At 40.8% G+C, this 26171-nt stretch overlaps 1 protein-coding gene across 1 annotated transcript in view; it reads left to right on the plus strand.

Moving 5' to 3' along the window:
• The first annotated feature begins 226 nt into the window (after positions 1 to 226).
• The window catches only part of AQP4 (aquaporin 4), a 59488-nt gene continuing 33543 nt past the window's right edge, over positions 227 to 26171 (plus strand). Inside the window, exon 1 of the mRNA XM_089675700.1 lies at positions 227 to 335. Within this exon, the coding sequence (XP_089531826.1) occupies positions 304 to 335 (32 nt within the window). The 5' untranslated portion in view covers positions 227 to 303. The remainder of the gene's footprint in view (positions 336 to 26171) is intronic.

Below are 26171 nucleotides of genomic sequence, written 5' to 3' on the forward strand. Positions count from 1 at the left end.
GACAATGCAATACAACCATCCTCATATTTAGGTGTTTCTTTTTTATTGTATGCATTTTTTTATTACAATCTTTCATTCTAATTATGCACTTTAGAAAGGAGCACACGAGGCAATTCTAAATGTATTCCTATGCTCTGATATTATTTGTCATCAGTAGATCAGTTACATCATACCTGGAGCACATAGCACTGTCCATGTCCACCCCTACCCCTGCAAAACCCAATCAGACAACTTGCTGAAATCTGACTCCTCATGTTCTTCTAGTGTGGACTATTAGAACATATCATTCTATCCTAAGGAGGAATGAGTGGCAGACCTGAGTCAAGGGTTCGAGGGTAAGTGCTTTCCACTGTGTTAGCTTTTACAAGTAGTGTATCAATTCTGCATCTGCAAGACACAGATGGCATGTCATTAGCTAAAAGTCATTGAAGTTTCTGGCTACATTTAAATATTAAAACAAGGGCAAACATTCTATGTATTCCTATTATAAATAGATTGTATAGTTACTGTCTAAAACATGTAGAATAATTTAAACAATAATCATAAAGTCATTTGAGCTTAGAAAGAAAAGATGTGCAGAAACAAAAGTGAATAAAATGTACCATAACAGACGGTCAGATTTCTATTTACCATAATCAAATCTGTTGAGACAAGTGTTCTGATTGGTTGCTGAGACCTCTTGCACTTTGTACATTCTATTGCTATTTATACTTCCTTATTAAATGCGGTCATTTTGCTTTTACCAACATAGAGCAAAGGACAACTGTCCACAGCACAAATCCTGTAATGGGAAAACAGAGACTACCATTGCTAAGGTTCTTCTGAAAATGCTCGTTGCCTGGCTCTTTCTGACTTTGTTACTGGGCCAAAATAAGCAGATCAGGAATGTCAGAGAGAAGTCAGAGCTCTTCATCTCAGAAAGTATTGGATCATTAAAACAGCCAATGAACTGGCATTTTCAGATGAAGGGGGCAGCAATGGCAGTCTCCATACTTCCATGATTACATAGAGGTTGAAGCTTCTATTTTTTTTTTTTTGTGAAAACTTAATTAAACAAGCTGAAGTTAGAAGCTGATTGGCTACCATGCACAGTTGCACCAGATTTTAAACTCTCCAGTTTTGGTACATCAACCCCATAGTTACATACAGGGAAATTTACTAAAGCTGGTGCATACATAATCTGGTACAGCCATGCATAGTAACTAATCAGCTTCCAGGTTTTATTGTCAAAGCTTAATTGAACAAGCTGAAGTTGGAAGCTGATTGGTTACTATGCACAGCTTCACCAGATTCTGTGTGTACCAGTTTTAGTAAATCCCTCCCATAGTTTATAAGGTTGAAAAAAGACACAAGTCTATCCAGTTAAACCTGCGTATGTGTGATATTTATACTGTTACAATTTACATAAAATGAGGCCTATATAAACTGCTACACAGCACTTTTTTTTAACTTCTAAAAGCAGATCATTGTTTGGTTCCCAGAAATTACTGCATGGCACTTGAAACTCTATTAAATTAGCTTCTTCTCAAACATATACTGTATAATTGCATTTCCTGTGATATTATCAATGTATGATGAACAGTACCAAAAAGAGTCATAGGTTTTATTATGTTTGTCCTGTTGAATAAATCATATTATTCCAATCTATAGTTTATAGTACTGAACTAAATAATTCTGCAGTATGTCAATTCACAGTACCCTATAACACAGTCATAATAACATAAATATGTAATGTTTTGTAAGATGGCTGCAATAGATACATGATCTGATCTTCTGTCCTGACTACTGACACAAAGGGGTTTATTTACTAAAGCTGGAGAGTGCAAAATCAAGCTCACTTCTGCATAGAAACCAATCAGCTTCTAACTTCAGCTTGTTCAGTTAAGCTTTGGCAATAAAACCTGGAAGCTGATTGGTTCCTATGCAGAAGTCAGCCTGATTTTTGCACTCTCTAGCTTTAGTAAATAAACCCCATAGTATTATTATAGTTTTATGAATTTATGAATGTGTTTACTCTAGGTCAGCGGTTCTCAACCTGTGGGTCGCGACCCCTTTGGGGGTCGAATGACCCTTTCCCAAGGGTCGCCTAAGACCATCGGAAACACATATTTCCGATGATCTTAGGAACCGAATCACCGCTCCTCTATCCATCTCCAGGCGGGTCCGCCCACAGGCAGATACGCCCACATACGAGTACCCGGCATGATGACATCATCGTGCCAACCCCATCACATACACCCCGTACAAATACAGGTGTATGTGACATATGTACTTATGTGGACCAGTCATACATTTGTAAAGAGCAGCTACTGTGTAGAAAGCAGCTGCTGTGTTGAAAGCAGCTACTCTGTTATAAGCAGCTACTGTGTTGAAAGCAGCAGTATTGGAGGTAAAACGACACTTCATGAATTATAATTACTGGGTAAATGTAAAATCATGTACTGTAAAATCATCAACTACTGCAAAAAAAATATCTGTACCATGGGAACTTAATCTGGATGCTGATCAATTTGTAACAATGAAAATACATCCTGCATATCAGATATTTACATTACGATTCATAATAGTTACAAAATTACAGTTATGAAGTAGCAACGAAAATAATTTTATGGTTGGGGTTCACCACAACATGAGGAGCTGTATTAAAGGGTCGTGGAATTAGGAAGGTTGAGAACCACTGCTCTAGGTAAATAGATTGGAAAACCTACCAAATTGTGGTTTTTAGACAATTTTCTGAAACTGAGTATAATTTTAACAAATGTGTGAATTTACTGTATTTTGGCTGTCACTAAAATGAAATTCTAGGCCCCCTTTACAAGTTGTTGAAGTGAGCACGCTAACGTGTGTTGTATTACGGCAACCTATTCATTATGCATGGCATGGGGCCAAAAACCAGACATAACCCTTTTTTGTAATGTGGTGTCACAGCATTGCTTGGCATGTGTGATATGGTGCACAGAAGTGTGGCTGCATTGCAGCCTACTGTAATAGTATGTACAGTTTTCTTTCATTCTAGTCATTAGACTTTTCAGCAGCACCTTTTTTCAACCAGGCTGTGGAGAATGCATGGTATATTGTTTTGTTATTGGACTTAGCACTTTCCATTTAAATAGATCAACATACACAGTATCCAATAATGTCATCCACAAAACAAAAATGTATGATCATCAATTGAAGGAGAAAATACTGGTACTATAATAGCCCTTAGAATAGGAAGCCACTTTTTGAACTGATGAAAATTTAAAGTGGGACTAAATACGAAACTGATACAGTAATCCCTCACCTTTATTGCTATGTTCTACCCTAGCATAAAAATCCCCATCCCACCCTGTCTGACTTTGAAAGTAGCTCCCTTTCTTTTAGAAGTGCATTCTTCTATATGCCTAATGGAAATCCAGTGGTGAAAGGATGGGGGGCAGTTACACTATATTGCTGCAGTCACGTTTGGCAGGAAATTACATTTCAGTTAACACGACACACACAAAAAAACACGCTATTGCTTTCTGTTGTTGAGATAAAATACCAATCATATGAGTTCGCTAATTGGTGAGAAGATGCAGTATAGCACATACACCGCATAACATTACAAAGCAGGAAACAGCATTTGCACATTTAATGTGAAAATATGGCCATCCCTGTGAGCCATATAATTATGGATTCATAGAACAGTCTTTTAAAAGAATTATTACCATATATAGAAAAAAGGGCTTTTAAAACATTAAAAACATACCAAAATTGCCCCTTTTACATGTGTATTTAAAAAAAACACACTGAACAGACTATCCAGAGTAATTTCATCAACAAAATATGAACATTTCCATCTGAAAAAAAACTTCTTAAACACATTTGCACTGTATTCACAAATGTTTTCACAGACAGAAATTCCTCTCCCATGAGCTGTTGTGGCAAAACCTTTCCTATACGAACTGGCCCCGTTTACACTCACTATTGAACACGCAAATGCCAGAAAACATTGAAATAAACAGATAAATGGATGAAGAGTGTTCATGAAGCCTGATTGTTAACCTTTCATTGATGCAGCTAGACAAGTGTCAGGAGCCATGGTGAGCATGGGTACCCTTGAAAACATACAGTACAGTACCCTTGAGAAGGCAATACAAATTAGAACACAATTTGATAATGACAGAAAGATTTAAAGAGGGAAAAATATTTGCTTGCTTGACATGAGTTAAGCTAATGTTGAATAACCTACATTAGACTGTACAGCTCAGACTATGAAAAATAAAACACCCCAAGACAAGTGCATTAAACAAGAATCACAAGTTTACAAGTACAATGTAAATTCAAATATAATAGTAAACTTGTGTTGGAAAACTAGCAATGATCCAGCTTTGTAGTCACTGAAACTCTTCCTAAACTTCCATAAAGTCTCCATCTCACTTACCAACCATTAAATATCACATGCTTTGATCAGATGAAACTGTTCTGTTTAAATTTCACCCCTAAAGTGTATTAATAAATCAGCACATGTCCCGTTAACACATGCAAAATTGCAAGTACAAACTTTTCGCCCAATTAAGTTGCGCATGCAAAAAATATATGTAGCAAGAACATTTCAGTGAATCACGTTATTTGGAAAAATAGTTTTCACTTTAAAACAAGCCAATAATTAAATTAAAAACCTTAGTGAAGCAGGCAATATGCGTTCTCTTTAAAGATTATCTATAGTCATCTCAAAAAAGCTATATATCAGAAGCCCAGTTATACAATGACATCTAATAATTACCAGTGAAATGCAAGACCTTATATTTTAATAACTTGCAGTTTTCCTTACTGGCAAGGCATTCATTGCAAAATGGGAATGTCTGTGGCCACTGGAGATGCCCCTGTGGGGTAGAATAATGCAGTCAGTGGCACACACCCATTTTCCATCCATAGCAACATTACTTTCACACACCATTTAGTGGATGATTCTGAGTGGGTGGAACATGGCTAGAATGTTTTCCTTCCCCAACCAATGTCTATATTAACACTCTGCAGCCAGACAGCTTGGCAGGAGCCAGTTCATGAACAGACAGCCAGGCCATTAACAGGTAAAGAATTAACATTGAGATAACATTTTAAAAAAATATGCAAGAACAGCTATGAAATGGAAGTTTCTAGATATTACAGTTCAGCATTTAGTCATATTTCAAAGAGATTGTTTGTCTCATATTACCCCCCTGTAAATGAGTCAAGTTAGCAAGCACTTATATTACATATAGGAACTTTTACATATTATCACTAGTAATATGTTAGGGTGCTCAATTGGTAAGGTTTGACATGCAATGTTTTTATAGGTATAATCATCATCATCATCAATGAAACTGGTTTTGTTTTCTCATATTATACTTCATTATATTTTACAGTTTCTGAGCAGAAATTGGTGCAACGTTTTGTTTTATTTTGTTTTTGTTTTTAACCAAATCACATATCTATTATTTATCTGAACCCTTTTGCTTTACCTATTAAAATTGATTGACACGTAAATATATATAATCCTAAATCTGCATGGAATATAGGTCTTAAAGCATATCTGTCTCATCATGTTATAAATCAACATGACAGTGAAGATGCATAGCAGGGACAAACTGTTGCTAAATCACAGTGTTAGTGGTCCTGACTGCCTATAGTAGAAGTACTGCTACAGGGTGGCATGGCTGTGCAAAATCATGTATATATATATAAATACATGATTTGCATTTCCAGGTAGGGGGCTCGTGCATGCGGTGCACTACCAGCACCACCATTATCAGCTACAAATGACAATCACCGGGTCCCGGCCAGAGATTCCCCGCCAACGCCCATTGATCACCGAGTAAAACTGACAGGTGAGAGACCTGTGCATAAACAGCACAGGTCTCTCTCCTGCCCGCAAGGACATGCTGCTGTGTATTTCTCTGCACAGCAGAGAAATACACAGCAGCATGTTTCCTTATTAAAACACACACACAGCACATTATGTAAAACTGCACACAGCAAACCCTTTGATCACCCCAGATGTTAACCCCTTTCTGCCTAGTGTCAATAGCACTGATCACTGTATTAGTGTCATTGGGATGTCAGTGGCAGTTAGTCATTTCCCACCCAGTGTCAGAATGCCAGTACTGCAGTCCCGCTATAAGTCGCTGATTGCCACAATTACTAGTATAACAAAAATAAAAATGCCTGTATTTATACCGTCATTTGTAGATGCTACAACTTTCATGGAAACCAATTAATTTACATGTATTAGGATTTTGTTTTATCAAAAACATGTAGTAGAATACATTTTGGCCTAAATTTATGAAGAAATTTGATTTTAAAAATTTTATTACTGGATATGTTTTATAGCAAAAAGTCAAAAATATTGGGGGGGTTTTTCAAAATTGTCGGTCTTTTTTTGTTTATAGCGCAAAAAATAAAAAATGCAGAGGCAATCAAATACCACCAAAAAAAGGTCTATTTGTGAGAAAAAAGGACATGAATTTAATTTATGTAGAGCATTGCATGACCGCGCAATTGTCAGTTAGAGTAACACAGCTCTGTATCGCAAAAAATGGTCTGGTCAGGAAGGTGGGTAAATCCTCTGAAGGGTAAGTGGTTAAGAAAGAGAGATTATACATATAAAAAGCCTTTAGGTAAGGTGTGTCAATAAAAATTACAATAACTGTAAACTAAACCAAAGTGCTGCATCATACGAAATGTTTCTGTGTATGTATCTGAAGTTGTGTATGTATCTGAAGTCTACCTGATTTTCTTCTTTCTTACTTTGAAGTGTTACTAAATCCAGAATTTTTTTAAATTAAAATAGCAAACACGTTATACTCACCTGCTCTATGTAGTGGTATTGCATAGAGTGGTCCCGATCCTCCTCTTCTCAGTTCCCCCATTGACGATCCTGGCTCCTCATCTTCTTTGTGTGTCCCCATAGCAAGCAGTTTGCTATGGGGACACGCGCTGTGTGCTCACGCCCGTCCTGTGTGTTTACAGAGCTGTACTCCATAGACACACACAGCGGGACTTAGCCTTGCTCTCAATTCCTCTTCACTACATTTGATTGACAGCAGCAAGAGCCAATGGCTCCTGCTGCTGTTTGAGTCCCTGTATGAGGAGGGAGTGAGGGGAAAAGAGATGTAGCTGTGCACAGCACTGATCTATTCTCCCCTTGCTTTCACTTCACACAGGGAAGGGGGAACACAGGGGTACTAAAAATGTTTTTTATCTTAAAGCTAGTGAGCCAATGAGAAGAGAGGGGGGGTGGGGCCGAGCCGTGGCTCCGTGTGTGAATGGACACACGGAGTAGCGGGTGCCCCCATAGCAAGCTGCTTGTTATTTTTTTCTTTAAAACAACAAACCTTTAGAATCACTTTAAGACAAGCAATGCATTAAGGTAAAAAATGTTTTTAGTTTTAGTATCACTTTAAATCTATGAAAACACAGCAGTGGACATTATTTGATGTTTAGTTACTTTGTTTTGTTTTGTTATTTTTGCTACAGCTGCAGTCAGATAACTTATCTATAATGAAGTGCATCAAATGTCCTGTGGGCTGATGGTTTCTGTAACAAGTTCTGTGAACAGGGCACAGGCGGATGAATGACAGGATTCTCTCCCCATTCACACAACATGTTACATCCTGTGGAAAAAATGCGTTTTTGCATTGAAGTCAGTGGAAGGCTTTTTTGTATTGAAGTCAATGGAAGCCAATTTTGCATAGAAGTCAATAGAAATGCAGAAGCCAGAATCGCACCTCTGGTGAATTCTCACTCAAACCACTATGCTATTCACACAGAAATGCATGCATACATTGGATTGTAATTTCAGCATGCATATGTGTGAACCAGGGCTGAAAGTGATTTTTAACTGCGTCAATCACACATACCAACCAAATTAAAATATTTATTCTCTACTTGCCATTTTCCTTTTTGGGTTTGAATCTAATCGGTTGCTGCTCTGAAACAACACGTATAGTTTCGATAAAGTATACTTTCATATTCAATGCTGTCTTATACCACAGTATCCCTGTGCCAAACTCCAACAGGAAGGGGGGAACGGGGTTACTAAAACTGGAGCACAAAGAATATGGTAGAACTGTGCATAGCAACCAATCAGCTTCTAATTTCAGCTTGTTCAGTTAAGCTTTGATAATAAAGCCTGGAAGCTGATGATTCACCTACATTCTGCTGGTTATGAAAGTGCCCTTGTCACGACTATACTATTATCAGACAATGGGATAGCAGCTTCCAGATCTTAACTAGAAAATCATGGCTCTAGTAGGAAAATAAATACTGGTAAAAGCTGAACTTCGGGCAAACAGCTAAACACACAAGTGGAATACTTATATGTAAGCTGTTTTACCTGCCAAAGGATTCTGTCCATCCAGTCCTAAGATTTATACACCTCTGTCCAACAACTCAGTCCTGTCTAATAAGGGAGTGACCCTGACCTTTCCCTGCTGCAGTTTCACTTTTATTTACAGGTCCCTTACTGTTCTGTCTCTCCAATCTAAGCACTGAAAGTGTGATCTCTTTAACTTACAGTTGTGATGAGATAGAAATAACTCCAAACTTAGTTGAATATCACAGGCAGTGACTCAATCCAGAAGACATCTTGTAGATCTTGTGAAGTTTGGTTTCCTCCCACACTCCAAAGACATGCTGGTAGGTTAATTGGCTCCTGCCTAAATTGACCCCTAGTATGTGTATATATGAATGTGAGTTAGGGACCTTAGACTGTACGCCCCTTGAGGGTTAGGGACTGGTGTGAATGTACAATATATATGTAAAGCGCTGTGTAAATTGACGGCGCTATATAAGTACCTGAAATAAATAAACAGAGAATCTTACAACAATGAACATTGGATAGGTCAAAAGATCATAATGTGATCTGCTTCATGACATGAGGCTAGAGTCTGCAATGCCTTACTGGGAGAAAGGGTGGGCTATCTATACAGCATTAATTAAACTAAAGGAAAGGGAGGAGCCAAAATACAGAGAACACTTAAAGGCATATGACAGTCATGTGAAACATGACACTTACTCTGACAGTGAAAGAAGAAGTAGTACACTGATGAGCTCATCTCTCAGACACTTTTTTCTCTCCTCCTATCAGCATGCTCTTTGCACTGCAGCACAACTGAATAGGTTCTTGTGCCACTTCTCCCTCCGCTCTCTGAGCTCAGCTGTACAGACTGTACAATAGATTGCCAAAGGTGATACCAAGTCTGATCCAGGTACTTACACTGCTTGCATTAAAACATGGTGTGTTAATGGCTACAGAGCTACATTCATTTGGGTCTTTTATATTTGCCTAGAGTTCAGCTTTAAAACAACAATCACTCACCATACTTTATCTATAGAGTTGTCACCCTAAGACCAAACTACAGGAAACTATCTGTAGCACCCATTACAGATTTAAATTTGACCAATTTCAGGTAGGAGGCCGAGCAGTATGGCAGATGGGCCCATAAATATGAGAGAGCCTAGCCAGCAGAGGTGTCTGGTGATTGGATGGAAGATGGAGTGTTGAGGATCGTGAGGCCTGGGAGGGGACCCTGGGGAAGGGGGTCTCCAACTCCAGGCTGGAGCTGAGGAGGAAGGAATGAAGGAGAAGAAGTGAGACAGAAGGAACTGCACCGCAAGCCCTATCCAGAGGGTACCCTGCTCAGCATGGAAGAGTAGCACAGCTAACAGACCTGAACAAGCATTCTTATGTCAATCTGCAGGACACAAGGGACAGAGTGAGTACCTCTACACCCTCAGGGCAAAAAAGGGAGAAGGCTGCCAGATGCAATATCCAGCATGATATAGTGAACTCGGTGTAGAGCTATTCACCCTGAGGTTTTTCTTTTTCAACGTTTCTTCTTTTGGTTGCATGGGGTGATTTGGACAGTAATATACTTCCTGTACTAGAGTAACAACTATTAGGCCTTATGCACACAGGGCATCTATTTACCCCCTCTGAATGTCAGAACTCTTAGCAGGAGAAAAGCTGCTTAAAAAATGCCACAAAAGATTCGTATTACGTGTTTAGACACATCAAGCATTGGAGCGTGAGTGGATTCCATTTTGACCAGAATATTAATTTATTGTGGCTATTGGAATACATTAAGGTTTAAACGTTAGCTATGTCCAGCGTTTAGGCATGTTTTCCAGTGTTTGCACGTGTTTAGGCACATTCCTGATCGTCGGCTCTTCTTTATGTGCTTTTGGTGTTTTTGTTTTGGGGGTTTTTTTAGCACTCCGCTTCTATGTGTGCATAGACACACAAGTTTACATAGTGGTGCTTTTACAGACTGAAAAAAACACCAAAAACCTGTAAAAGTGGTGGTTTTTAAGGCCACTGTGCATGAGACCTGACTTACTGTACTACATTGATAAAGATGCAGCATTGTGTCCTTCGACAGTGTGAGAAAGCCTCACGCAAGGTATCCAGAGAGGAAGTAAACACACACAAAGGGGTTGATTTAATAAAACCAGAGACTGCAAAATCTGGTGCAGCTGTGCATGGTAGCTACTTACTTTCTAACGCCAGATTATTCATTTAACCACTTGCCCTCCAGAGGATTTACCCCCTCTTCCTGATCAGACCATTTTTTGTGATATGGCACTGTGTTACTTTAACTAACAATTGCGTGGTCATGCAATGCAACGCAGTACATAAATTAAATTTATGTCCTTTTTTTCTCACAGATGGAGTTTTTTTGGTGGTATTTGATCATCTCTGCATTTTTATTTTTTGTGCTAAAAACAAAAAAAGACCATCAATTTTGAAAAAAAAAATTTTTTTTTTTACTTTTTGCTATAAAAGGTTTCCAGTAAAAAATAAACAAAATAAAATTTCTTCATAAATTTAGGCCAAAATTTATTCTGGTACATGTCTTTGCTAAAAAGAAATTCCAATACGTGTAAATTAATTGGTTTACGTGAAAGTTATAGCGTCTATAATTGGGGGTATACGGTATATGCTGTAATTTTTAGTTATTTTTTTAATACTAGTAATGGTGGCGATCAGCAACTTATAGTGGGACTGAGGGACTGTGGCAGGCATTCTGACACTGGTTGGGAACTCACTAATGGCCACTGACATCTCCAGTGACACTAATACAGTGATCAGTGCTAATAAAAAGCACTGACACTGTACTAATGACACTGGGCAGGAAGGGGTTAACATCTGGGACAATCAAAGGGTTAACTGTGTGTTGTGTTGGGCTTACACTGTGTACTGTTTTACTAGGGAGACATGCTGCTTTGCAGAGAGAGAGAGAGAAAGCAGCATGTCTATGCTGACAGGAGAGAGATCTGTGTTGTTTATACACAGATCTCTCCACTCTCAGCTTTAGTGGCGATCACCGAGCGCCGGCCAAGAATCGCCAGCTAGGACCCGGTGATTGACATGTACTGCAACCAATGGCATTGCAGGTAGGGCAGTGTGCGCCTTCTACCCGGAACTGCTTAATCACGTACATTTATGTGGTTTTGTGCTGAGCGGCTGCCCTGTAGCAGCTTTGACAAAAAACCTAGAAGCTGATTGGCCTCTATGCAGAGCTGCACCAGATTTTGCACTCTCCAGTTTTAGTAAATAAACTCCAAAGTCTTTAGTGCACTGAAATAACTTGTAATAATCTGTACAGGTTGCTAGTACCAAACCTAAACAGTTCTGTGGGCATTGGTATATGGCAATCCAGAATTTGTGATGTCACTTTGTTATCTGCCTTTTAGTTTGTATTACCAGAGGTCAACTTCTGATGGATGGGAGGTGGTATATGTTGTTCCAGGGTGGTACTGTTTCCACCAAATGAGGAGGCCTCTCTCTCCTATTCCAGACACCGGGCAGTACCTCACACTGAACAAGTTCTCCCTAAGCTGTCCATACTCATCAGGAGCCTTTCCCTGCACTGTTCTCTTTCCCTAACCAGCTGGTACCTGTTCCTGACCATGCCCAAACGATGCCATTCACCCTATTTATAAGCTCCCTCATCAAGATGACTGCCTGAGATCTCAAGGCATTTCACCAACCAACTAGACAACAGACTTCCCTAAGAAGACTGATGGAGTCATTAAGGGGACACCTTTCTTAACAAACTCCTCTCCACCTGCAGCATAGTGCCACCTACAGATGGGAGGAATGCCCGCACCTGCCTACAACAGGGCTACAGAAGCCTCTTCTTATTCTTCATAACTCAAACAGAAGGAGTTTTGTGGTCTTCAGAGATAACTGGGACCAATGTAACTAATAATACTGCAGCATAAAGAAAGAGCACAGGAGGTTAACAGCTCACACAATTTCTGGCAAGATCAACAGGTATTTTTGCACTTAGTGAACAGATAAAACAAAATGCTTGCAATGGCAGATTTAACAGAACAATAGGGTGCAAATAGGAGGAGTTCATCATTAGGATAGCATCTGCTTTAAAGTAGAATTCCATTTTAAAGTTTCATTAAACATTATTCTTTTTGCATGGATATCCACTACTTAGAGGCTCTGTAATCTATTTTTCATGAAAATGTTTCATTTGTGTGTTTTTCCCCCTCTTTGTAATGTCCTCCATGAGCTCACTAACCTCTCCTTTTCCCCCTCTGGAATAAACAGTGTACATTAGTGATGGTCGTGAGCACTGCTCTATGCACACTACAAATCCCATAGTCCATACTTCATCACGGAAGAGAGCAATAGAGCATGGTTTCATTCCTACATACAGTGGTACCATGAAGAACCAACGTAGCCACCCTCTAACAGAAAATCAGATCATAGCAGTAAAATAGATAAGAATTTGGAGATTTGGAGGAGGCTGAAAGGAATAAAGGGTGTTTTTCTTAGTTAGGAATACATACATATCAAATTTTTTTAGGCCCAGTGCACACTTATTGTGATTAGAAATCGTCATGCTGAATGGCATCTCAAATGCATTGCGATTTTGCCACAATTGTCATGCAAAAAAAGTGCAAGAATCGCAGCAAAATGTCTGTGTAAAATCATGCATGGCTCTTGGCTAAAATTTGGTCCCTGAGCTTCTTTACCACAACAAACACACATAGGGCAGCCCATTCAATGGAATGGGTGGCCCTATATGCGACACATGAAATCGCTTTAAAATTGCCCATAGAGTACAAATTGGAACACTACGTGAAGTGTGAACTGGGCCATGGTGTCACTTTAATTCCTCTTTAGTTTGTTTGGGCCAAACAAGCCCAAATAAACAATTTTCATGATAGAACTTTGCAGCCGCTGTGTCTTTTAGTAGGTGCATGGGTGACTTCCCACCTGGTCCTGAAATTAGACAGGTTGAGTGCTTCTTTGCCATTCAAGAGGAATTTCAGTTTGTTTGTTTCACAAAGTCAGCAACTGCAAGTACTGTAGCTGGTTTTTAAAAATCATGTACTTACCAGTGCCTGGAGTAGAGCCCTGTCTTCCTGCATCCAATTCTTCCTAACATAGTGGGTTATTGGCACTGCCATCTTGGATATGGGAGCCAGTATGGTGCTCTGTGAATGGTCCTGCAGTCTCATGGGACATCTGACATGTCTTGAGAGGCTGCTGGAGGGGTCAGGGCAATGGATGTCTTCCTCGCCTACCAATAAAAATCAGTACTTGCGCTCCTCCCTAAAAACTCCTGTAATCCAGTTGTGAGATGGGAAACAGCTCTCATTGTTTGAACACTGTTTGTGTGGAAGAAAATTAATGTTTTGACTGACATTCTGCGGTTTAGCCACAAGATGTCACTGTTTTTCTAACAGCCTCAGACTGCATAGATATTTGTATATTCATGAAGAGGTGGGGTTTGGCACACAGAGTTGGAGAGAACAGGAAGGAGAGAGAGAAGCCATGTTTTGGAGCATGGTGAATAAGGGGCCGCGTGAGCTGAGAATCTGATGACATCCAGGTGTGAAAGGGTCCCTCAGTAACCAGAGATTGCTGCCAGGAATGCTGATGAGATTGCTGCCAGGAAGCTGATGAGATTGCTGCCAGGAATGCTGATGAAATTGCTGCCAGGAAGGCTGATGAGAGCAGAGGAACTAAGCAACATATACGGCAAGACCGCATGCTTGTTGGAGAGACATTTGTCCTGTTCAGAGTCACCAGCAGATGAAAAAAGCAGACCCGGGTCGGTAAGATCGTGCACGCACTTCATTTCAGTATTGGCGCCTTGAGACTGAGTCCAGGCCTATATTTAGTTACTTAGGGTCTCTTTTTGTGTCAGGCCACAAGTGTTGTTACTGATTATTGGAAGGACTCCACAACTTAAAGTGACATTTCACATTGGAGAGCTGATAAAATCCTACAAACTCAAGCCAGACTGGCGTTTTGCTCAGAAGGAATACTCAGGCACGTGCTACAGGACCAGTTATGGGAGGGGGAATACTATAGATTTGTGTAAGATTGTAAGCTGTTGTGCTGCACCGCAGGCTAGCCCATACCATACACCCATACACTGATTCCTGCTCTTTAGGGTAATAACAGGTAAGGTGTGGCAGCTTATTTGTGCCCGCCAGTAGGTAAATTACTACACCTTCTACCTTCATCCATCAGAAGGCGCCGTGCTGTGCAGCACAAGGGTCTCAGCCTTTGGGCTGGGTGTATGTAAATTTATTGTATGTTTCCAGCATTTGTGGTTGTGCTTATTTGCCACATCTAAGTAAAATTCTGTTGTGGCAAAAGCTGGTGTTGGGGTTGCTTTTCTCTTTCGTGACTTCACTGTATCCTGGGGAGCCCACCCCGGTACACGGCTTACACAGTAACTGGCTGGGGAGGAAGGCTGTGTGCTGGAGGTCCCTCCCCTGTCACCGTTTTTACTCTGTGCTGGAGGTCCCTCCCCTGTCACCTTTTGTTAGGAAAACTTGACTCAGATAGCAGAGGAAACGAGGCAGCAGAAAGAAATGACACTGAGTTCTCTTCATTGAGACAAGTACACAATATAGAAGGATATGCTTTGTTCATATTTCAGGTCTGAGATTTACAACCACTTTAAACTGAAATTCATCATGGAATAAGGTGGCTCCTTAAAGTGTTACTAAACCCACAACAGTAAAATCAGTCTGTATGTGCAGTAAAGCATGCTTGTTATACTCACTGTGGAACCTAAGGGGTTAATCCTCTGCATTGTGTAAAAATGCTGCTTGATCCTGACTTCTCTGATCCTCCCCTTCTTCTAGTGTCCCCCTGTTATCTCCTGATAAGACATATTGTCTGAAGAATGCACATGCTCAGTTTGGTGTGTAGTGCTAGAGAGGTTTTTTTTTTTCTTGGGAGAGTGCATGTGATCAGCACAGGGCCAGTAAGCACTGCCCAGACAGAGGTCAGGGGTTCTGCATCCTCCTAGAGAAAACTCCTTCTACAAGCTTTAACCAGTGCTCTGCTGAACACTGATGGAAGTCACAAGACTGCTCTAACTGCTGATAAGAAAAGGTATTTAGCCGTTTATATTTACTAAAATAATTGCATTTCCATGTTCTGTGTACTGTAGGAGACCAGATATAGTGAGTGCAGGGTCCTAGGTTTAGTAACCCTCTAAGGCTATTATTGCTATACCAGTGGATTGCTTTGCAGAGGCAATTGACAGGTGGTGAGGAGGTGATAGGTTACCTCTTCCCCATATGTTTTAACCCCGTATATGTCACACCAACACGATGCAACCATTCTGGTTGCAGGGCAGTTGTGGCGCAGCTCTATTCACTTGAATAGGCTGTGTTTGGTGACAGTACCAACCAGGGGCGGACTGACAACTCATGGGGCTACCGACCTGTCCAGCTGCCTTTGCACCTTAAGGGGGGAAAGTTGAGGGTTGTAAAAATGCTCCTCAGTTGCCTAGTTATACTGCCCCCAACCACAAGTCTAAATGTGCCTTAATGTACTCTTAAAGTATATCTTACCCAGGGGCGGACTGACAACTCATGGGGCCCCCAGGCAATAGGGGATCATGGGGCCCCTGTGTCCTTGCCCACACTCAAAAAAGCCTATAAAAAAGGTACCAGGGGCATCACATGGGGCCCCCTACTAACCCCGGGCCCTCAGGCAGTGCCCGAGTGCTCGAATGGTCAGTCCGCCCCTGATCTTACCCCAACATTACATAATCCTGATACTGTATATATCTGCTGTATTATGTACTTGTGCTAAAACGTATCCCGTTCTCTTTGTTTTTCTTCCTCTGTATGAAATACTTGGTGTTCCTGCCAGTCTCCCTGCTTTCCTACTTTACACTGGCCTTGCTAGGCATAAAAAGCACATCCATCCCAATGTGGTCAGTTTTCTGGCTGTGCTGGGAAAATAGCCTGCCTGTCCTTCAATGATGAGACGTGTGCTGATATATGCTCCCCTGCTCAGCAGTTCTTCACTGGGAACATCAGCTCTGCCTCCTGCTGATACCCCCCCCCTTGCCCACTGTTTCCACCCCCACCTTTCTAAGCCCCCAGAAAGTAGGAGGGCTTGTCTGAAGGAGCCTGACATTGCACCTGCAAACCATTGAAGGATTGTGGGTTCATACATTGAAGGATACTTTTACATTTTGAAACATGTTACACCTATATTTAGGGTATATTTTAACATGTTCCAGCTTATGTTACCCTCACCCTGCCTCATAACAGCAGGCAGGGGTTCCTCTCTCTCTAGCCCCTGCTATATTGAACATTGGTGTGGCTGTGTGGGGTTCCCCCCTCACAAATCAGATCTGTGAATAAGGAAACTACAAGTCCCATCTTCCACCACGTCAGACAGATTTGTACTTTCATTGGCGTCCCTAGGGGGGTGCGGGTGACACCATCAGGGGCAGACTGACCATTTGGAAACTCGGGCACTGCCCGAGGGCCCGGGGTCAGTAGGGGGCCCCATGAGATGCCCTTGGTACCTTTTTCATAGGCTTTTTTGAGTTTGGGCAAGGACACAGGGGCCCCATGATCCCCTATTGCCCGGGGGCCCCATGAGTTGTCAGTCCGCCCCTGGACACCATCACAAGGGGTGCAGGAGCAGGATGCCAGCAGAGCTTCTGGGCTCTGTGAAGGTTCTGGCCAGTTATTGGGGTGATCCCGGATTCCCGGCACAGTGACAGCTGCCCCCAGTGTAGCGGTAAAATGAGTTTCCTGTGAAGATTTGTATCCCCTGAAACAACTGCGCATGTGCCGGTTTCAGGCTGAAGAAGCCAATTTCAGACTTTAGCTCCTTCCTCTCTGGAGGGGTGACACCACTTGTCAACACACTGGGTGACACCAACTCTAGGGACACCTCTGACTTTCAATGAACTGCGAATGGGCTTAGTAACACCTTCCTACTGCGTTAACTAGTCCTAACAGAAAGGAAAGGTACAGGCAGAAAGTAGGAGGGCTTGTCTGAAGGAGCCTGACATTGCACCTGCAAACCATTGATCGTGGGTACAATACTTTGTATGTTCCTGAGAGAAAAAATAATAAATGCACATTTTTTTCTTGCAGAAATATATGTTTTTATAATTTGCCTCAAAGGACTTACCAATCAGCACAACTTTGTCATGATGAATTTCAGATGTTTTAGGAACAAATGGTATAACAATGTTTCTGCATAGATAGCGGCGACATTGACTTTGAACATTTTTTATGATGAAGATGCTAGCTATTATGCTATCTCCGAGTAAACATTGTTAATTATACTTGGCAGCAACCAATTCAGCTAAAAAGCTTTGGAAAAAAAACATAATAGTCAACTCTGACAAGGCCAGTCATATTGTTAATCTTTAAATCTGAAGAATACAAAAACATCTAACCCACTGAACTGTATACACTTACACAATATAACATCTAAATTCAAAAAAATGTATAGAACATTAAATAACGTGCAAAATCACATTTATTTATACTTATAAATATACACAGGCATTCCATTTCTTAACCTGTAACGTTAGCATCATAAATGGTTCAAAGATACAATGCTACAGATCATTTTTCAAATACTTCTGAAATATGGTTGCTGTTCTAAAAAGCAATTTTAATACTTAAGCCTAAAGCGCCCTCTATTGATAAATATATGAAATACCATTTATGTTGTAATTCTGAATTCAGTAGCTAGTATAGATTAAATTCATAAAATAAGTTATTTGAATATTGCATCTACATATACTTAAATGTGTTTGTAAATGAATTAAAATACAGTACTTTACTGGACTTGCTTTATTTCTGTTTAATTTTCCATTGATGTTCTGGTTTAGTGTTGTCATTTAGACTACAGTTGTGTCCAAAATTATTCAACCCCCACTGAAATTGAGTGTTTTGGCCAGTTTGACATTGCTTTTGATCATTCAGTCATCTTGCTTACATTTACATTAAAGAGGCACTTGTAGGTCAGACAAATATAACATAACAGTTATAATGAAATAACCACAAATGTCTTTTCTGTGCTCACAGCATTATCAGTTTTATTCAACCCCCAAGTGACATTCAATCTTAGTACTTAGTACAGCATCCTTTTACAGTTATAACAGCTTTTAAACGTGAAGCATAGCTTGACACAAGTGTCTTGCAGCGATCTACGGGTATCTTCGCCCATTCTTCATGGGCAAAGGCCTCCAGTTCAGTCACATTCTTAGGCTTGCGCACTGCAACTGCTTTCTTTAAGTCCCACCAGAGGTTCTCAATCGGATTTAAGTCTGGTGACTGCGATGGCCACTCCAAAATGTTCCAGCCTTTCCTCTGCAACCATGCTCTAGTGGACTTGGAGGTATGCTTGGGATCATTGTCCTGTTGAAAGGTCCAACGTCTCCCAAGCCTCAGGTGTGTGACGGACTGCATCACGTTTCCATCCAATATCTCCTGGTACTGAAGAGAATTCATGGTACCTTGCACACGCTGAAGCTTCCCTGTACCTGCAGAAGCAAAACAGCCCCAAAGCATGATTGACCCTCCACCATGCTTCACAGTAGGCAAGGTGTTCTTTTCATCATAGGCCTTGTTCTTCCTCCTCCAAACATAGCGTTGATCCATGGGCCCAAACAGTTCTAATTTTGTTTCATCAGTCCACAGAACACTATCCCACAACTTTTGTGGTTTGTCCACATGGCTTTTGGCATACTGCAGTCGACTCTTCTTATTCTTTGGAGACAGCAAGGGGGTACGCCTGGGAGTTCTGGCACGGAGGCCTTCATTACGCAGTGTGCGTCTTATTGTCTGGGCTGAAACTTCTGTACCCACATCTGACAAATCTTTTCTCAGTTCCTCAGCAGTCACACGGGGACTTCTCTCCACTCTACGCTTCAGGTAGCGCACAGCAGTCGAAGTCAGCATCTTCTTTCTGCCACGACCAGGTAGCGTTTCAACAGTGCCCTTTGCCTTGAATTTGCGAATGATGCTTCCTAAGGTGTCTCTTGGTATGTTTAACATCTTTGCAATCTTCTTATAGCCATTGCCCTTCCTGTGAAGAGAAATCACCTCTTCTCTTGTCTTCCTGGACCATTCTCTTGCCTTCACCATGTTTGTAACCACACCAGTAAATGTCTAGAAGGAGCTGAGTATCACAGTCATTTTAAAGCTGCCTAATTGGTGCTTATTATGCTTGATTGCTGCTCGGTGACATCCACAGGTGTTTTCAATACCTGATGGAAAGCACCTGTATGAACCTCTGTTCTTCAGAGTGGTAGTCTTTAAGGGGTTGAATAATTGTGGCAATGAAGAAACCACATAAGAACCATTTACTACTGTATTACATAAACAATTGATGTCATTTTAGTTGCATTTGGGTAGTTACAACGTCCTTGTAGGATTTGATTCTGAATACAATTCCAAATGTACACTATAGTCCCTAAACCCCTTTACAGCATTGGGGGTTGAATAATTTTGGACACAACTGTAGGTTCACAGTAGTGCAGCTGCAACATGATCTGATTTTCAGTGCAATTTTATAGTATGACCAGGGGCGGACTGACAACTCATGGGGCCCCCGGGCAATAGGGGATCATGGGGCCTCTGTGTCCTTGCCCAAACTCAAAAAAACCTATGAAAAAGGTAGCAGGGGCATCTCATGGGGCCCCCTACTGACCCCGGGCCCTCGGGCAGTGTCCGTGTTTCCAAATGGTCAGTCTGCCCCTAAGTATGACAGTGCTCATTTTTCATGCATTTTCATGCTACATGCATTTTTTGGAAGTGGGCAGGAGACTAAGGGGTTTTCATCTTAGGGGTGCTGGTTGTTAACTCCATGGCGCCGAGTGTACGCAAATATGTGGCCTCCCGGTGGCTGGGCCTTGGCGAAGAGGGGCAGCATATTTGAGTACCCAACGTAAACAAAACATATGCTGAGAGTGCTCGCCCTGCGCTCTCCTTGCACATTTTCCAGTGCCTCACAGAAAGGTCCCGATCGCTGCTTGCGGTTGGGAGCTTTTCAATCATGTGACTGCCGTGACAGCCAATCACGGCAGTCACATATGACTCTAAACCCTTCCCCACCTCCCAGCATCACAGGAGAAAGGAGAAAGCCCCGTTGGCATCGTAATGACCATTGACTCATCTTTGCTGTCAGCCAGAGATTCAGCCAGGGTAAAATGAAAAAAAACATCATTAACCTATTAGTAAATAGCAAAATACATCATAATACACAAAGCTACCACAAAGACAGACACAAACTCTGACAAAGTATGGAGTCAGGATGTTACATTTTATCACCTTTGCTGTATGAGTGAAGTACTCTCAGCTCATTGGACTTAAAGAGGAACTCCAGTTTCCTGTGTAAAAATTAAGTTATCAGCTACAAAAACTGTAGCTACTGACTTTTAATAAACAGCCACTTACCTTTCCCATTATCCAGCGGTGTACTCGCCTCAGCCAGATCATCTCCTGTCATCTGTCCCTGGCTCTGACATGTTAACCACTTCAGGTTTGGACACTTTCACCCCCTTCCAGTCCAGGCAAATTGTCAGCTTTCAGTGCTATCACACTTTGAATGACAATTGCGCGGTCATGCAACACTGTACCCATATGAACTTTTTAGCATTTTTTTTGAGACAGATGAGACTTGATTTTTGTGGTATTTATTCACCACTGGGATTTTAATTTTTTTTTGCTATATAAATGAAAAAATCCCAAAATTTTGAAAAAAAAGTGTTTTGCTTACAAAATTTTGCAAATAAATAATCTGTCTTCATAAAGCTTGACCAAAATATATTAACCACTTGCCCTCCTGAGGATTTACCCCCCTCTTTTTGCTACTCGGCGCTGCACTAATTCAACTGATAATTCCGCGGTCATGCAATGCTGCACCCAAACGAAATTTACGTCCTTTTTTCACACAAATAGAGCTTTCTTTCGGTGGTATTTGATCACCTGTGCGCTTTTTATTTTTCACGCTATAAAAAAAAAAGTCTAAAAATTTTGAAGAAAAATGATATTTTTTTACTTTCAGCTATAAAAAATATATAGTAAACTCAAAGTTAGTTATAAATTTAGGCCAAAATGTATTCTGCTACATGTTTCTGGTAAACAAAAATCCCAATAAGTGTATATTGCTTGCTTTGTGTGTACGTTATAGCGTCTACAAACTATGGTATAGATACTGCAATTTACGCCAATTTTTTTGCTATACAGCGCTGTACTAGTTTAACGGACAATTGCGCGGTCATGCAATATGGTACATAAATGAAATTTATGTCCTTTTTTTCACACAAATAGAGTTTTTGGTGGTATTTGATCACCTGTCCACTTTTTATTTTTGGCGCTATAACCAGGAAAAGTTTTGAAGAAAAAATTTTTAAAAAAAAAAACAATATTTTCTCCTTTAGGTCATAAGAAATATCCAAAAAAACTAAAATTTCATCATAAATTTAGGCCAAAATGTATTCTGCTACATGAAACACAAATGATGCAGCGCTACTACCATAAAAATTCTTCACACATAAATGAATAAGTGAAACAGTGCAAAATTAGTGACACAAATAACATAAACACACAATATTAAATAGTGCCAAAGAACTCATAAATATTCACATGTGACAAGTGTCAATACGAGGTCCTAAAAGGACCAAATAACATAAATGGTGCCCCAAGTAATCCAATGGGATCCAATAGTGCTCCAAATCAAACAAATAAGTCACAACAGGACTCAATGTGCTAAAAAAACCTCCCACCGGAACTAAAAATCAGTTCCCACCATATAACACAAAACACACGTGCATCCCAATAAACGCATAAACTAAGAACTGATCATGCAAACAAACATGAATAAATGAATAAATACATAAAGTCCCGTGAGGTGTAAAACACCTGACAATATACAAAAAACCATATATAAAGTCCACAGCAATTCTTGAAGAAGAAAAAAAAAAAAAGTGCTGATAAATGTGCATATCCAAAAATGGCTGAATTGCACGCTCACCTCCCTCTTGCGACCCGCACAGGGTCAAAAGGCCTTCAGGATCACTAACACATGGACCCTTAATAGTAGGTAATCCTCCACAGCTCTCCACACTGACCTCCCCTTATGCACAGATTCAAGCACAGGCTCACAGGGCAGCAGATCTCCTCTTCAGGCACATAAGGTGGCTGCAGACACTTGATCCCTCAGATCAGATGTACTTGCATGGGTGTCCAATGTAAATAAAGAAGGCGTCCGACCGGAAGTGCGTCACCACCAACGCGTATTGTCACGCTTAACATGTGACTTCATCAGGGCCCTGTCACATGTCGTAAATTGTCACTGTTGTAAATAGCCTTGTACCATGTGACCTCTGTGAACATTCACAGATTTCACAAGTAGTAAGCAATGGTGTCAGGAAGTAAATAGTTTACTACTATTCATGTGATCACTGATTGGCCAATCAGTGATCACATGAATCGGGAACTCACAAAGGGAGCACACACCGGCAATGGATGCAGGGGGGCATTTATAAATGTTCACCCGCTTTGGCAGTGATCCCGTCTGGCCGTTTATCTACATGGACCAGATGGGAAATGGTTAACTGTGGGTGACAGCTTGCAGCTTCAGATACAGGTGCCAACTGCACATGTGAATGGTCCCATAGTCTTCTGGGCCATGTCATGTGTCCCAGAAGACTGCGGAGAGGGAGGGGGAAGGAGAACTTCAACTTCCAATCATCTAGGGGGTTGGAGTGGAAGTGGGAGTGGGTACCTGTCAAAATTAGGTACCTGCTCCCCCCCCCCACGTTCCCCAAAAGTGTAATTTCTTAACCAGAAGTGGGGGAGGAGGCCGTAAAGCAGGATTTTGGGTGGAACTCCACTTTAAGCGATGTTGAACACTTTACATTTTGTGTAGGATGAGTTCTTTGGGTATTGGATGGTGAAGAACCCATCTGGCTGCTGGGACAATAGACTGAATGTAGTTACCAGGGATAGAGATAACTGAAGACTATGCCAGCTGTATTAATATGACTGGATTTATGTGAGCAGGGAACGCTGAGTTTGGTATGTTGCTGCCATGTTTGATACTGGCCATGGTGATGACCAAAGATCTGGAAATATGACTGGGATCTCTTCGCCCTCCCTCCTTACTGGCCTCATCTTCTGACTCTCCTGAACCAGAAGTGTCCCCTTCCCTAAGAGTCCCAGAGCATATGCAATATCCCAGACTAAATGCTGCCATGCTGTGATGCAGGTTATATGCCTGGGGGACTGGAGCCAAAGGGAGCCAGAGCTGTTGGTAACTCTACCAGCCCAGGCTTTGAAGTTGCAAATCCCATGCTATCTTCAGCCAGGTAATGTTTGTGATAATCACATACATATAAATAAATGATGTAGCGCTTAAACATAGACAAAGTATGATAAAGTGATCACCAAGTGAAATAACTAAATCCTCATTCCTAGCATAAGCCTTGGAATAGTGAAGCAATCCACATGTGCAGGAACAAATAAAAAGTCCTTTCTCCACACAAGCACTGCAAACAGTACACACGGGAAATAAAATCCTATAATGTTGCGCTCCCAAAACACTCCAATTTATATATGGAATCACTTTATCTATGAATGGATGAATCCCCCTGATGAAGCCACGTGACCAGTGGCGTAACGCGTAGGGGTGGGACTGTAACGTCACTCGGAGGGAGTCAGTTCATTTGCCGGACCACGGGTGCATGCCTCTGACAGTCAGCGGAGGACTCGGTTCATATTGTGATACGGATTTTGAATACAACACATGTGAGTGTTATACTTGGAGTCAATAAAGCCAATCTTTATAAAGGATAAAACACCATGTTGAGATCTTTTTCCTATGTGGAGAGCCGTATGGAGATGAGAGTATAGAGGAGTTGCATCCTCTGGAGAAGGGATCAATCCCAGAGCATATGTTAATAGCGGCGAATATCCATTGTTCCAAAGGAGGGAGTCCTAGTCAAGTAGGTTCCATAGGAGGAGAACCAAAAGCGCATATAGCCTAATTATAGGCAGAGAAGGAGGTGAGCGTACATCTGCACTAATGGGAGGATTCACAATCAGTCACGGATTCACATGCAATATGGATTGAAGATTAATTAACAGCACAAAGTCACTATTATTATATGAGACACTGTTTTCACATATGCATTTATTAATTTATTTATGCACATTGATCATTTGAATAATTTTTTATAAGTGAAGTTATATTCATTCTTTAATCACAGGTCTTATTTTAGTATAATCACAGAGGTTTCTTTTAATATCAATTCAGTATATTTTTTATGTCATTTGATTTATTATATATATTTTTTTTATTTTTTCTGCATATGGTTCTTAGGACATAGATAAAGTGATTCCATATATAAATTGGAGTGTTTTGGGAGCGCAACATTATAGGATTTTATTCACATTTTTTTCACATTGGTAGTTATGTGTTAGATGTTTGCGATCCGACTATATAGAGGACATATATTTTATGTTGTATATTAGGGAGACCTTTTTTTGTTTTCTGGCTCGCAAGACACTTTAAGTACACACGGGAAAGTCCAGTAATCCGTGTCACATTCCTCTTAAGCATGCAAAACAAAGGAATGTGTATGAACCCACACACCCTCGAATGTGATCCAGGAATGGCTAGAATGGCCTCTCACCTCCAACCTGCGACCCTGCAGGGCCACAGCGCTTTATATAAAATACCACCACCAGAACTAGGATGGGCTCCTCACGATGTAACTTGAAGATGTTTCTACAGGACACAGCTTCCACCTCTCTTTGATATCCTTGCGGGCCAATGAGCCAGATAAATCCCAGCTCAGATCCCCATAAGACAAAAAAAAATATCCTCCATAGTGCAGACTGTTTATTAAAACATATAAAAGCAATGAAAACACACTCACATGGGCAGAGTTTCATATAGCGTTTTTCCCCATATGCTGGGTGTAGGCATAGACCTCAAGGGTGTTCAAAGATGGCGCCACGCCGGAAGTGCGTCACCACGTAGAACCGTTGACGCGTTGCGTCACGTGACCTCGTGACTTCATCAGGACTAACGTGATTGGTCTATCACACTTCCTTAAATAGACCTGGATTAGCACCAATGGGAAACCCATTGGGCGGGATCACGGCAGCCATATTCCTGTAGCCCGTTATTAGCAACCGCAACACACAGGATACAGGACATTATATACCCGGGACTGGATAGAAATATATCAAAAATTGCTGAAACCAGTCAGTAAATGTCCCGGATTCTAAAAACCATATTCAAAGCCCCCCAGACGAGTCCTCATTAGATTGCCTACTGCCAGCCCAGTACCACCTTTAACACTTTATTTCATTAAAAACATAGACAGTATATATAGGACACCATATATAATATGTCCTGGTGACTATAGTCAATCCTTAGATCCAAAATAAGATCTATTGGATATATCGAAGAAAAATGTATATATATGGCCCCAAACAACAATTTAGAACGACATAACAATATAAAACCCGTAAAAAAAGTAAAAACACATAAAATGATAAAAATAATTGACCACCTATAGGCGTATGCACATCACCCCTCATATTTACAGATAATATGACGAAAAAAATTCTGAATTGATAATACACCAAATAATAATGGTACATACGAAAGGTCAAAAATAAATAGATAGTACAGATATAATATCAGCATTAAAACAATAGATAAATTCAATAGTCGCTGATAAAACAATTTAAATCAAATTCAATATTTAATCCTTTCGGTACCTGTGTATCCATAATAAAAATCCACTTCGACTCTGTCTGACTCAATACTCTGACCTTGTGACTCCCTCTCCAGTGTCTGCGATATTTCTCCACTCCCCAAAAGGAGAGACTAG

This window comes from Staurois parvus, unplaced genomic scaffold (genome assembly GCF_062004578.1).
Source record: "Staurois parvus isolate SC_StPar_1 unplaced genomic scaffold, SC_StPar_1.0 ptg000157l, whole genome shotgun sequence".
In the NCBI taxonomy this organism is placed as follows: Eukaryota; Metazoa; Chordata; class Amphibia; order Anura; family Ranidae; genus Staurois; species Staurois parvus.